We start from the raw sequence: 13,216 nt of genomic DNA, 5'->3' as shown, positions 1-13,216 counted from the left end.
CTTCATTTCTGTGAGTGAACCCTGCTTTGTGAATTTTTTCCCAGCTCTCCTCCCCCAACGTGGCCGCCCCCGACCCTGGGCTGTACGGTGCTCTGCTTGTCGGGCTGGCTCTTGCAGTGCTGGCTTGGGTCTCCTACTTGGAGGACACTCTAGAACCAGCTGTAAGGGGTTTTGAAGACCAGCTGTAGTCTAGAACTAAAGTTCTGAAGTATGTATGGTTTTTCTTTCTTCTTTCTTTAACATACTCTTCCCATTATTCTTTCTAGGCACTTACTGGAATAACGTTGTTCCCCGGGGGACAGCTTCTGCCACGAAGTGGGCCTTTGTGTTGGCTTCCACTGCTCCCACAAAGGAAGGTTGGTTGGGGAGTGCAGTGCACGGGTTACAACCATGTTACAGCAGTCTGACAGTTACAGCCATGGTCTGACGTGGCCTAGTTGGGGCGGGAGCATGGCCGTGGGGCCCTCAGGAACTGGATGTGCTGGTGTCACAGGCCCGCAGCCCTCGTTGGCTGAGCCGAGGGCCCCCGAAGCTGGATAGGCCTGCCCAGGAGAGAACGACCTGGTGTGGTGACCTGAGTGGGTCTGGAGGCGAGCTGCCCTTCCGAAGGAGGGGAGCGTACAGTGTGACCGCTGAGGCCGGCCGCTGTTGACTTCAGCGACATGTCTCAGGGCCAGTAGGCACCAGGCTTCTCTGGGTACCTGGCCATTTCCCCTGTGAATTCTGTCACCTCCTCACAGGCTGGTTTACAGCCTCTGGCTGGCCTAAGTCCCACTGTCATGCCCCTGGTAGGGCAGACCTCCCAAAGCCCTGACCACAGCTCGGGGTTTGGAGCCAGGAGAGGCAGTGCAGCTACCCCAGGAGCTGGGAGCTGGGGCAGTCAGGCGGCCCCAGCGGAGGCCGAAGCCTCCTCCCAGGATCGCGCTGAGGGTCAGATGAGAAGATGTCGGGCGTCTCTGGTTCAGAGGGAGCAGTTGGTGAGTTCGAGCCCGTAGTCCCACTAGGATGTGCAGAGCTTGGTCAGTACAACAAAGTGCTTCCTCCCCAGATTGTTCTGACCACAGTCGTGCAGTGAGTAAGCTCTGCAAACCACAGGTTCTTTCCCAAGCTTGGCACAGGTCATTCGGCAGCAAAGCCTGACCTGAGCTGATGGGAGGCTCCTTAGAGCCTCCGTCTGTCCTGCTGACTGTGACGGTGACGCGTTTTGTTGCAGGAACGTTGCTGCACGTCGTGGGGGGGGTGGGGGGTACAGCTGGCTCCTGGGCTGTTCCGTAAACGTATGGCATACCCGTTACCTTATGTTTTCAAGATCCAAGGTAATTTTGAATTCCAGACCATAACTGGTCCCAAGTTTTCGATATACTTTAGATAATATATTCTGACTGAGGTTTTAACTTCCCCAAGTGTGGTTTGCATTTTAAAGTGAATTAAATCTGAAGGACTCTAAAAACGGGGGAGAGAATGAAAGCATGTAATTTTGAGGTGAGGATGGGAAGAAAAGGCTTTGCAGCTTTCCGGGCCTTTTCCAGCAGCCTCCGCCCCGCCAGCCCTCCCCTCACCCGCCACCAGGACAGGGGAGGTTCCTCGGTGCCGTCCTTCCGAGGCATTGCCGACCTTGCTCCCTCTAGGACGCTGGTTAACACAGCAAGTTGAACGCTTCCCGGTCCATTATACAACGTCCAAGGTCCGGGCCTCTGAGGCAACGTTGTGGGCCCCCTGAGGTCTCGTTAGCCCAGCTTCCTTTCATTTCTTTCAAGTGTGTCGGACTTGTTTCCTGTGAACTGGCTGGTCCCGGAGCGTCCCCCTGAGTCCTGGCTGCTCCTTCCCCGAGGTGGGGAGTGAGGGTGGGAGCTGGGCAGCCAGACTCTGCAGGCAAAGGCTGCCCCGAGAGCCTTGCCGGTGACGCCGTGACCTCTCCGCAGGAAGCTCCCTGTGGCTCTGCCAGAGCAGCAAGGACCTGTGCCGCGTCAGCGCCCAGCACGCCCAGTCACGCCCGTCCACCGTGCAGCTGCCCCCCGACGCCGAGATGAGGGCCTACGCCGCCTGCCAAGACGCCCTGTGGGCCCTGGACAGCCTCGGCCAGGTGTTCATCCGGACGCTGTCCGCGAGCTGCCCCACGGGCATGCACTGGACGAGGCTGGACCTCTCGCAGCTAGGTATGCCCGCCCCCGCCGCCAGGCCCTGCCTTCCGGCCTCATCGGGAGGGGTGCCCGCCCGCTTCCCGGGGCCCTGTGTTCAACTCTCGTGAATTCCTGTAGGCTGCCTGGTCGGTTGCTGGATTTCAGGAGGTCGATTAGCCGCTCCTGCAGGGTAACGGGCCTCTTAAGAATTGCGTGAGGAGCTTTTCTTTCCCACGATTTACGGGTCGCAGGGTTTTCAGAACCCAGGAGGAGCACGAACTCAGAGAAAGCTGCTGTGAGACACGCTCGAGATGATGCAGTGGGTGCAACTGCCTCTGCTGATCTGTCTGAATGTGGCGGCTGCTTTGTGCGCTTTCCGTCTGGGGGACCCGGGGTCCGCGGCCCGCAGCCAGGAGAGCGCCCAGGCCTCCCTCCGCGGGAGGGGCGTGTGCCGCTCCCGCTGCCGCCCTTCCCTGAGTGCCCCCCGCAGGGCTGCAGGGCAGCCGTGCAGCGTGAGGCCGTTTATAAATCATTCATTCCTGTTCCGAGGAGTACGGTGATAGAACGAGCCCACACCCTGAGGTTATCCCCTGGGCAGAGGGGCAGCTGTGGCTGTGAGAAGGTGCAGGCTGCGCCAGGCAGCTCCAGAGTGCACGCGAGCCTTAGGGATACTTCCCTGCCCAACGGGTTCCCGTTTTGGTGAACTGACAACCAGTATTTTGTTTGTTAGGTGGTAGAATTGAATTTTACAAGCATTTAACGTTAGAGAATTCAACCACATGTACTCGTTTGGAAAAAAAAAAAAAAAAAAAAGGACAAAGAAGGCAAGAAGGGAAGGGAGGACGCCTTGTCCACCTCCCGCCCTGGCAGCCCCCGGCTGCGTCTCCAGCTGACGGGCCTCTCACCGTCCCGTGATGCGCAGAGGGATCGTCATTCTTTCGTCCCACAAGGCCCCCAAATACAGCCCAGCTTAGCTAAAGAAGCAGGTTGGTTCTCCACTAAAGAAGCAAGCTTTGTTCCAAGGCTAGGAATTTTCCAGGGTCGTTTTGATTATGCTTTTGGCCTCACTCGCACCCTGTGTTTTGAACCTAATCCCAGCACCATGGCCGGTCCCCGTCCAGCTTCTGAGAGCGCCTGCCAGCCGCCATCGTCGATGGTGATGGACCAGCGAGGCTGCAGCTGGCCGTGCCTCTGCCTGCCAGTGCGGGGCAGCCCTCCTGCCGGCCCCGGGGAGCCTTTCCTCGGTTCAGAGGTCCTGTGGGCCTGAGCCACCCTCCTTTGGCCCCCAAGCAGACCAGGTTGGGAGTTTCTGGAGGTAAAAAGGCCAGGGCGAGGTTGGTGTCCTCCTCGCTGCAGGGTCCTGGGAGCGCTGGGGGCCCTGCCCTTGCCCCCCTCTGGAGCAGAAGCGGAGCTTGCTGCCTGACACCCCCGCTCAGAGGAGGCCGCTGTGCCGCAGCACGTGCCGAGAGAACGGCCTCGAGCGCGGCTTGGCCTCCGGGCTCTGGCCCCCGGCTCACGCCTCCCTTCCCGTTCGGTCCCGTCCTCCCGCACTGGCGTGCTGGCCAGAGTGTTACAGCCTCTGAGGTGGCTGGCTGGGTTTCCCTGGGGTCGGTGGCCGTTCTTTCAAGGGGAGTGACTCGGCTTTGGTGGGATTGAGTCTCATTTTCAGAGTGGGAGGGGCCAGACAGGGCCACCCTGGGTTCAGGATGTGCTTTGGCTTTCCCTGCGTGCTGGGGGCAGGGGTGCGGGAGCCGAGAACGGCAGGCTTTCGCAGAGCCGCCCTGCCTCTTGCCTGCAGAATCGTCCGGAGTCCAGCCAGAGTGGGTCACACAGACCGCAGGTGAGGTGATTGGGCCCAGGAGCGGGGCTCCCGGCGGAGGCAGAGCGGCAGCGGGAGCGGTGCTAGCCGCGCGCAGAGCCGGGCCCTGGGCCCCGGGTGAGCTGCCGGGTCACCTTCAAACCTCAGTCCTCACCTTTCTGAGGGTGACAGCAATCCCCGCCCCAGAAGGATGGTGCAAGTAAGCATCGTGTGCAAACACAACCTGTCTCAGGCGGGTGTGACGGCCTAAAAGCTGCCCAACTCCTCAAGCTGCTGGGGGAGGGGCGGTGCTCGCTCGCGTCTGGCGCTGTGCGTGACAGGGGCCGAGTCCAGGAAGCTCTGCCTTTCTTAGTCTTTCCTGCCCTGAGCTCTGGATTTTGTTTATCTGGGTTACTGGCCGATACTGAGAGGATGGGTAAAGACTTCTTTTACCATTTTCTGAACGTCCTGGGAGAACGAAGCAAGTCCAGAGTTGGTAGGCAGGGGAGGCGTGCAGGGAACAGCAGGAGGGGTGCTGGCCTTCCACGTGCCAGGGTGGGGGGCAGCGAAAGGCAGGTCAGGGCCACCAGCTGCTCTGTTGTTTGGCTCTTTCCAGGGATGGTCTGTGTAGCCTGTGGGACAAACCGGTGAATCAGGGTTTCTAAAAAAAGTATTATTTATATTAGGGGATGCAGACTTTGAGTTCAGGTGTGTGCTCCCTGCCAGTGTCCGTGGCAGGCTGTCATCCGGCAGCACTCATTGGAGAGTAGTGAACAGAGAGTGTGGTAACGCAGGTAACGTTAATGCTGCCTTGCTTACTTGCCTGGGCTTACCTGGGACGCTTCATTGTTTTAAAAGTCGGCCATGGTGGTGCTCACAGCAGTGAAAGGAAGCACCGCCTTTTCAAGACTGTGGTTCTACATGTGAGGATTCTGTTCAGTAGCAAGCTTCTCTTTCCCAGATGCACTCTTTTTTTTGTTTTTGGAAGTATAGTTGACATACAATATTATATTAGCTTCAGGTGTACAATACAGTGACTCGATATTTTTATAGATTACACACCATACAAAGTTATTATTATTGTTTGTAGTCCCTGTGCTGTATGTTACATCTTTGTAATTAATTTGCTTTTTATTTTTTTAATTAAAATTTTTTTTTATTTTTTATAAATTTATTTATTTTTGGCTGTGTTGGGTCTTCGTTGCTGCGTGTGGGCTCTCTCTAGTTGCGGCGAGCGGGGTCTACTCTTCATTGCGGTGTGCGGGCTTCTCATTGCAGTGGCTTCTCTTGTTACGGAGCATGGGCTCTAGGCACGCGAGCTTCAGTAGTTGTGGCACACGGGCTCAGGAGTTGTGGCTCGCGGGCTCTAGAACACAGGCTCAGTAGCTGTGGCGCAAGGGCTTAGTTGCTCCACAGCATGTGGGATCTTCCTGGACCGGGGCTTGAACCCATGTCCCCTGCAATGGCAGGTGGATTCTTAACCACTGCGCCACCAGGGAAGTCCTTAATTTGCTTTTTTTTTTAGAAATTCACGTTCTTTTTTATTTATTTATTTATTTATTTATGACTGTGTTGAGTCTTCGTTTCTGCGCGAGGGCTTTCTCTAGTTGCGGCAAGTGGGGACCACTCTTCATCGCGGTGCGCGGGCCTCTCACCATCGCGGCCTCTCTTGTTGCGGAGCACAGGCTCCAGACGCGCAGGCTCAGTAATTGTGGCTCACGGGCCCAGTTGCTCCGTGGCATGTGGGATCTTCCCAGACCAGGGCTCGAACCTGTGTCCCCTGCATTGGCAGGCAGATTCTCAACCACTGCGCCACCAGGGAAGCCCCTTAATTTGCTTTTTAAATGGTAGTTTGTATCCCTTAATCCCCTTCACCTGTTTTGCCCCTCCCCCCTTCCTAGTCCCCTCTGGTAACCCCTAGTTTGTTTTCTGAATCTGTGAGTCTATTTCTGTTTTGTTGTATTTGTTCATTTATTTTGTTTTTTTAGATTCCACATATAAGTGAAACATGCAGCATTTGTCTTTCACTGTCTGACATTTCACTAGATATAACACTCTCCAGATCAATCCACATTGTTGCAGATGGCAGGATTTCATTCTTTTTTAAGGCTGAGTGATATTCCATTGTGTGTGTGTGTGTGTGTGTGTGTGTGTATATACACACACACACACCACACACATCTTCTTTATCCATTCATCTGTTGGTGGACACTTACGTTGCTTCCACATCTTGGCTATTGTAAATAATGCTGCAGTGAACAGCATGCTGGGGTGCATATATCTTTCCAAATTAGTGTTTTCGTTTTTTTCAGATGAATACCCAAGAGTGGAATTGCTGGATCATATGATAGTCCTATTTTTAATTTTTTGAGGAACCTCCATAATGTTTTCCATAGTGGCTACACCAGTTTACATTCCCACCAACAGGGTTCCCTTTCCTCCACATTCTTGTCAACACTTGTTATTTGTTGTCTTTTTAAATCTTTTTTTTTTTGGCTGCACCAGGTTTTAGTTGCAGCACGCAGGATCTTTGTTGCCACGTGCGGGATCTTCGTTGTGGCATGCAGGATCTTTAGTTGGTGCAATGCATGTGGGATCTAGTTCCCTGACCAGGATCGAACCTGGGCCCCCAGCATTGGGAGCTCGGACTCTTAGACACTGGACCACCAGGGAAGTCCCTTGTTGTCTTTTTGATGATGGCCATCCTGATGGGTGTGAGGTGCTATCTCATTGTGGTTTTGATTTGCGTTTCCCTGATCATTAGTGATGTTGAGCGTCTTTTCATGTGCCTGTTGACCATCTGTATGTCTTCTTTGGAAAAATGCCTATTCAGGCCCTCTGCCCATATTTTAATTGGACGGTTTGTTTATTTGATATTGATTTGTCTGAGTTCTTTACAGAGTTTGGATATTAACCCTTTATCAGACATACTATTTGCAAACATCTTTTCCCATTCAGTAGGCTGCCTTTTCATTTTGTTGATGGTCCAAAATGTACTCTTTTTCCTGACTTCACTCCTCTGTTCCATTAAATTCTGCTGGAAAGGGCAGAATTCTCTCTGGCTGTTTTTGCTTCTCTGCCAGCCAGTGTGGTTGGCAGTGTCTCTTCCACCTACCCCAGAAGATCTCCTGGGCTGTCTTACCCTCTGCTTCCCTCCCGCCACTGCCAGGGTTAGAGCTCCCCCTCCACACCTGCACTGCCGTAGCCGCCTCATGGCTCCAGGTGTGCCCACCTCCTGCCATGGTTGCCCGATCTCTCCTAAAACATGGCTCCCGGGCTATGCCCTCGACGCCCTGCAATCAAGTTCCAGTCTTCGGGGTAGCACCTGGTGCCCTGGCAGCCTGACCCAGCCTGCCTTTCGAGGGCCTCGTGCAGCGGGGCTCCGGCCACCCGCCATCGCTCTTCCCTGTGTGCCAGGCCCGACTGGGCCCCTGGGGTCGCCTCTCTTCCCGTGGCCTAGAATGTCCTCCCTGCTCTCGCCTACTTCAGTCAGCACCCCCACCCCGGGGCTTCTCCCTGAGCTTCCTGCTCCTACTCTGTCCCAACAGTCACTTTGGTCTGACCTGCGAGGAGTTTCCACGTGGAGGCGGAGGGGCTCTGCCGGCAGGGACCTTGTGCACGGCCACATCCACACGCAGTGGGAAATCGGACTGTCAGGGCGATCCATCGTCGTTTGTAACTCCATTTCTAGCTGATTCTGGGATATGAGTTTCGATTCCTTGTTACTGATAATCACAGATAAAACTGTCTTAACAGCAGGTACAAGATGTCTTCACCTGTAGTTCATCAGTCCAGCTCCAGGTTGCCATCCGCCTGCCCAGGGCATGAGGTAGGAGATGCTGGCTTTATCAGAGCTGTTCAGAGATGTGCTTCACCTGGTTCCCTTTCAGTCCTGGCCTCTACAAGCGTTCTGACACTGAAAACAAGAAACAAAAGCCCATCTTCCCAGTGCCGAAAACGTGATCCGGACTACCTCATGCTGGCACTGACCTTGGGCAGCTCCAGGTCATTGTAAAGTCTGGAATGTCACCAGTCTTTACATTGCAAGCAGACATTTCAATTTCAAGCATGACTTTAGCAAAGTATCAAGTCATGAACATGATTTCTGCCTTTAATTTCTTTTTTTTAAGAGGTAGCATCTCTCTTTTCTGCTCCTATACAAATTACCAAGTCAGTTGCTACTTTGGGATTAGATTAGGAGAATTCTTTTTCTCTCTCTCTTTTTTCTTTTAATTGGAGTATAGTTGACTTACAGTGTTGTGTTAATTACTGCTGTACAGCAAAGTGATTCAGTTATATATACATTCTTTTTTTTTAGCATTTTAATTTTTCTTTTTAATTTATTTATTTTATTTATTTATCTGCTTTTGGCTGCGTTGGGTCTTTGTTGCCGCACGTGGGCTTCTCTAGTTGTGGCGAGCGGGGGCTGCTCTTTGTTGCGGTGTAAGGGCTTCTCATTGCTGTGGCTTCTCATTGTTGCAGAGCACGGGCTCTAGGCGTGCGGGCTTCAGTAGTTGTGGCTCGCGGGCTCTAGAGCGCAGGCTCAGTAGTTGTGGCGCACGGGCTTAGTTGCTCCGCGGCATGTGGGATCTTCCCGGACCAGGGCTCGAACCCGTGTCCCCTGCACTGGCAGGCGGATTCTTAACCACTGCGCCACCAGGGAAGCCCTACATTCTTTTTTTTTTAATATTCTTTTCCATTACGGTTTATCATAGGATACCTAATATAGTTCCCTGTGTTGTACAGGAGGACCTTGTTGTCTGTCCATCTATATATAATAGTTTACATCTGCTATCCCCAACCTCCCACTCCATCCCTCCCCCAACCCCGCCCCCTGACCTTGGCAACCATCAGTCTGTTCTCTATGTCCGTGTTTCTGTTTCTGTTTCATAGATAGGTTCATTTGTGTCATATTTTAGATTCCACGTATAAGTGGTATCATATGGTATTTGTCTTTCTCTGTCTTACTTCACTTAGTATGATAATCTCTAGTTGCATCCATGTTGCTGCAAATGGCATTATTTCGTCTTTTTATGGCTGAGTAATATTCCATTATATATATGTGCCACATCTTCTTTATCCATTCATCTGTCAATGGACATTTAGGTTGTTTCCATGTCTTGGCTATTGTGAATAGTGCTGCTGTGAACATAGAGGTGCATGTATCTTTTTGTTGTTATTTTGTTGTTGTTGTTGTTGTTTTATTCTGCATGTATCTTTTTGAATTACAATTTTGTCTGGATATATGCCCAGGAGTGGGATTGCTGGATCATATGGTAGCTCTATTTTTAGTTTTCTGAGGAACCTCCATACTGTTCTCCATAGTGGCTGCACCAACGTACATTCCCACCAGCAGTGTAGGAGGGTTCCCTTTTCTCCACATCCTTTCCAGCATTTGTTATTTGTGGATTTTTTTTTGTAGATTTTTTTTAATGATGGCCATTCTGACTGGTGTGAGGTGGTACCTCATTGTAGTTTTGATTTCCATTTCTTAGATAAAGAGAATTCTTCAATTAAATGTCTGGCTACTGAACCCAGTTATAGAGACTGAACATGGAATTCTATGATTTATGACAGTCCTAGTTTTTGGAAGAAAATTTGTATCATTTAGCAGATATTTAAGATGCTCATAACGTTTGATTTCCCAGTACACATAAATATGCATATGTCAGGCACTGGAATGTTTAGCAAACTAATGCAATTTGTAATTGAATACATCTGGTCACAGCATTTAATGAAGAAATATTCAGTGTCGGTTCGTGCCTTTAGGTAACAAATAGGATTATATTATATAGTAATTTATGCAAAAAAGTGTCTTGTAAATAGTAAAACACCAAATAAATGCCACTTTTTGTTCTAAAATATATGTTTAAAAAGTAATCCTAAAGGGAAAATGTCTCATCTGTTGAATAAAGTAATTAAAACTTTTTTTTTTTTAATGGGAGGGAAAAACAAAATAAGGGGAAGACAGGAAAATCGCAGCATGTCTGTGTTAGTCGGACTAACATTGTTATAGTAACGAGTCCCAAATACCAGCGATGTAACACAGTGAAGGTTGCTTTCTGCTCCCGCGAAGTTGGCTCTCGGCCTGTCAGTCTTCCGATGGTTGTGGTAGTAGTGGTTCCCAGGTGGTGGCTCACTGGCCCCCTGCGGTGCTCTGTGGCTCTGCCCCTGTGTCCCTGCGGCAGGGGACAGCTGAAAGGCAAGGCCCTCTTGCCAGCTCTTTTATGGTTCAGTTCAGAAGTGACAGATCCCTTCTGCTCGCAGCCCATTGTCCAGAACCAGTGATGGGGCCCCGCTTAACTCCAAGGGACACTGACGAGCCAGGGAGTGCTGGGGGGGCCAGTGTTCTCTGCCACCTGCCCTGACCTCATGCACCTGCACCCAGGCAGCCTGGGAGACCCTCTGCGAAGTCGGAGACTACGGAAAAGCCCTCGATTAAACGCTTTCTTCTTTGACCTGTCTCTTCAATTCAGAATAAGCTGATTTATACACTGAAGTGTATATTCTAGCAACCTTTTATGTTTGTTCTAAAAGAACGCTTGCCTTGTAATATGAACTCCGTGTTTCACTGGTGGTGGTGGTATTCGCTGCTAATTCTGAGGTGCTGACCCAGTGTGTTTTTGTCACCACATAACTCTCTTCACATGAGCAGCTACCACCTGTAGTTCCTGTTAGGGCAGGTTGACGACTCCAACATAAAATTATTTTTTAATTAGCATTTTAAAATTAGAATTCGTTTCTCGACTTTACTGCTGAAAGTACTTTATTTGGATCGCTACAAATCTTTTCATGGGTAATGTTAGAGCTCTGGGATGTCTATTTTAACTCCCCGGTAAGACATTCTATAAAAGATTTTAAAAATGCAGCAATTTCAGTATAAGAGAAATCATCATCTTCAGGAAATGTACAAAGGGATACTAAGAATTTTTTCAGTAGTAGTGGGTTGACACTTTTAAGCTAAACACATGTGACGAGATTTCCCCATAGCAGGATCCGTGCCGGTGCGTTGTGGTGTAGGCACCTGGGTTGTCATCTGATAGCGGTGACGACTGTGCGAGGCGGCCAGGAGCAGCAATCCCGGTGCATGTCGCTGCGCCGCCTTTTCCCTGCTTCACAGTCAAAACGGGTCATCCTCTGACTTAGCCATCAGAAGACAAACCATTCAACCTGATAAAACAGGCAAAAGACTTGACAGACGCTTCACAAAAGAAGATACACAGATACCCCCCATAAGCACATTAAAAGATTCTCAACCTCACTAGTTACCAGGGAAATGCAAATTAAAACCATGACAGGATGCCACTTTACACCTGCTAGAATGGCTGACAGAGGTGCCAGAAGTGGATGCTGGTGAGGGTGTGGGCCACCAGCACACACCGCTGGTGGGCGTGTAAAATGGGAAGACTGGCGCTCTCTTTCCACGTTAAACAGATATCTACCCTATAGCCCGGAGCTCCACTCCTAGGTGTTATTCAAGAAAAACAACACATGTTCACAAAAAAAAGTCTTCTGCAGGAATGATGATAGCAGCTTTACTCCTAATAGCAAAAAGTGGAAATGGCCCGAATGCGCATCAGTAGGATACACCACTGACTGTGGCGTTTATATGCAGTGGACTCATACTCAGCAGTAAAAAGGAGTGACTGGATGAATGTCATGAACAGAACATCACACTGAGTGAAAGAAGCCAGGCCCAGGGAGTGCACACCTGTGATTCTGCTTTTACAGTCATCTAGACCAGACTGAACAGATACGTGGCGATAGAAATCAGAGGAGTGGCTGCCTCGGGGCAGAGGGGCAGAACTTTCTTGAGAAAGGGACTTGAGGGAACTTTCTGGGGCGATGAAAACATTCCATAACTTGATAAGCCATGGGTTACCCAGGCATGTTCATCTGTCAAAAGCGAGGGAGCTGACCGTGTAAGATCTGCGTGTTCACGGGATGTGGGGCCCCGGAGGTCAGAGGTGGCTGGCGGGGAGGGTCAGGCTGGCCTGGGTTCAAGCCGCGGCCTGCCCTTTGCCTCCCGGCTTCTCGGCGTTCTCTCCCGGGGTCTGCGTCCTGACGGCCTCACGCGTGAGCTGGGGCGGCAGTAGCCACGCCTCATTGTCGCCCAGGTCAGTAACTATGGGCTGTTGCTCTTTCTGCCAGATAAACTATTAATCAAATTTCTCTTTGAAGACTCCTCCCATTTCCTTTCCTCTTAAAATTGGTGTAATAAACAAGGAGAAATGTAAAAAGAAAAATGAGGATCCTGGGAGGCTTAGTTAATTTTAATTCTAATTAGGATCAAGATTACCTGAAAGAGGGACTTCCCTGGTTGTCCAGAGGTGAAGAATCCGCCTGCCACTGCAGGGGACACGGGTTCGATCCCTGGTTGGAGAACTAAGATCCCACGTGCCACGGGGCAACTAAGCCCCCGCGGCATGTGGGATCTTGATCTCTCGCGCCTCAGCGAGAGAGCCCGCATGCCCTGGAGCCTGCACGCCACAGCCAAAGAGAGAAAACCCACACGCTGCAACTAGAGAGAAGCCCGCGCACCACAACGAAGATCCCGCGTGCTGCCACTAAGACCCTACGCAGCCAAAAAAAAAAGATTACCTAAAGGATGAATTCCCTTGCCCCAAATCCAGAATTTGCTGGTAATAGTCACATATCTGATGAAGCTAATGATGGGGCCCACATTGAGATATTAATTCCCGGGCTTGGTGGCTCAGGGCACTGTCCGGGTGGCATCTTGATTACTCTGCCCGTGGCATGCAAGGGCTGCTCTGTGGCGCGGGGCAGGTGCCAGGGCAGCCAGAGGCCTTGGTGACTCCCGTGCGCTGTAATGTTCTCGAGCAACAGAGTTCACGTGCAAAGGCAGCAGCATCTCTTTCTTTGAAGTGTAAAATCAAAGTTCATAGATTAAATGAAACATGAGTCATCTTACAAGAGTAATTAATGTGTGTACTTTTTCTCTGTTTGTCTATAGGAGCTGTAAAACTGATGAGCCTGGCATGTGGAAATCAGCACGTCTGGGCCTGTGATTCCAGGGGTGGAGTTTACTTCCGCGTGGGTACCCAGCCTCTAAATCCCAGTCTGATGCTTCCAGCCTGGATAATGATTGAACCGCCTGTCCAGGTAAGCAAAAGTTAACTGATACTAACTTGCTCGTCAGTAAGCTGCTCGGGTGCTGGTGTCGGGGAGAGGACCACACCTGCGAGTGTGGCCTCCCGGCACTGGGGGAGGAGGGGCGTGTCAGGGAGCCTGGGGGCTAAGGTGTGCCCCAGGTCAACACACGCTCATTCACTGGCAT

General features: G+C 51.2%; 1 protein-coding gene and 1 long non-coding RNA gene across 6 annotated transcripts in view; one reads left to right on the top strand and one right to left on the bottom strand.

The window, feature by feature from the left end:
* Positions 1 to 13,216, bottom strand: part of LOC309655694 — a 250,612-nt gene that overhangs the window by 3,677 nt on the left and 233,719 nt on the right. The gene's annotated exons all lie outside the window — the stretch shown is intronic.
* TECPR2 (tectonin beta-propeller repeat containing 2) overlaps positions 1 to 13,216 on the top strand; it is a 108,476-nt gene that overhangs the window by 67,129 nt on the left and 28,131 nt on the right. For all 5 annotated transcript variants that reach the window (XR_014260911.1, XM_082450973.1, XM_082450974.1 and 2 more), the window contains 3 exons: positions 267 to 356; positions 1,923 to 2,156; positions 12,893 to 13,041. Coding sequence is in view for 4 of the 5 variants with exons in the window: in XM_082450973.1 (XP_082307099.1) it covers positions 267 to 356; positions 1,923 to 2,156; positions 12,893 to 13,041 (473 nt within the window). In the remaining variant the exon portion in view is untranslated. The remainder of the gene's footprint in view (positions 1 to 266; positions 357 to 1,922; positions 2,157 to 12,892; positions 13,042 to 13,216) is intronic.

This window comes from Balaenoptera physalus, assembly GCF_965194825.1.
Source record: "Balaenoptera physalus genome assembly, chromosome: 2".
Classification (NCBI taxonomy): Eukaryota; Metazoa; Chordata; class Mammalia; order Artiodactyla; family Balaenopteridae; genus Balaenoptera; species Balaenoptera physalus.
The sequence above is the reverse complement of the archived record's forward strand: the minus strand, read 5'-3'. Positions and strand labels throughout refer to the sequence as shown.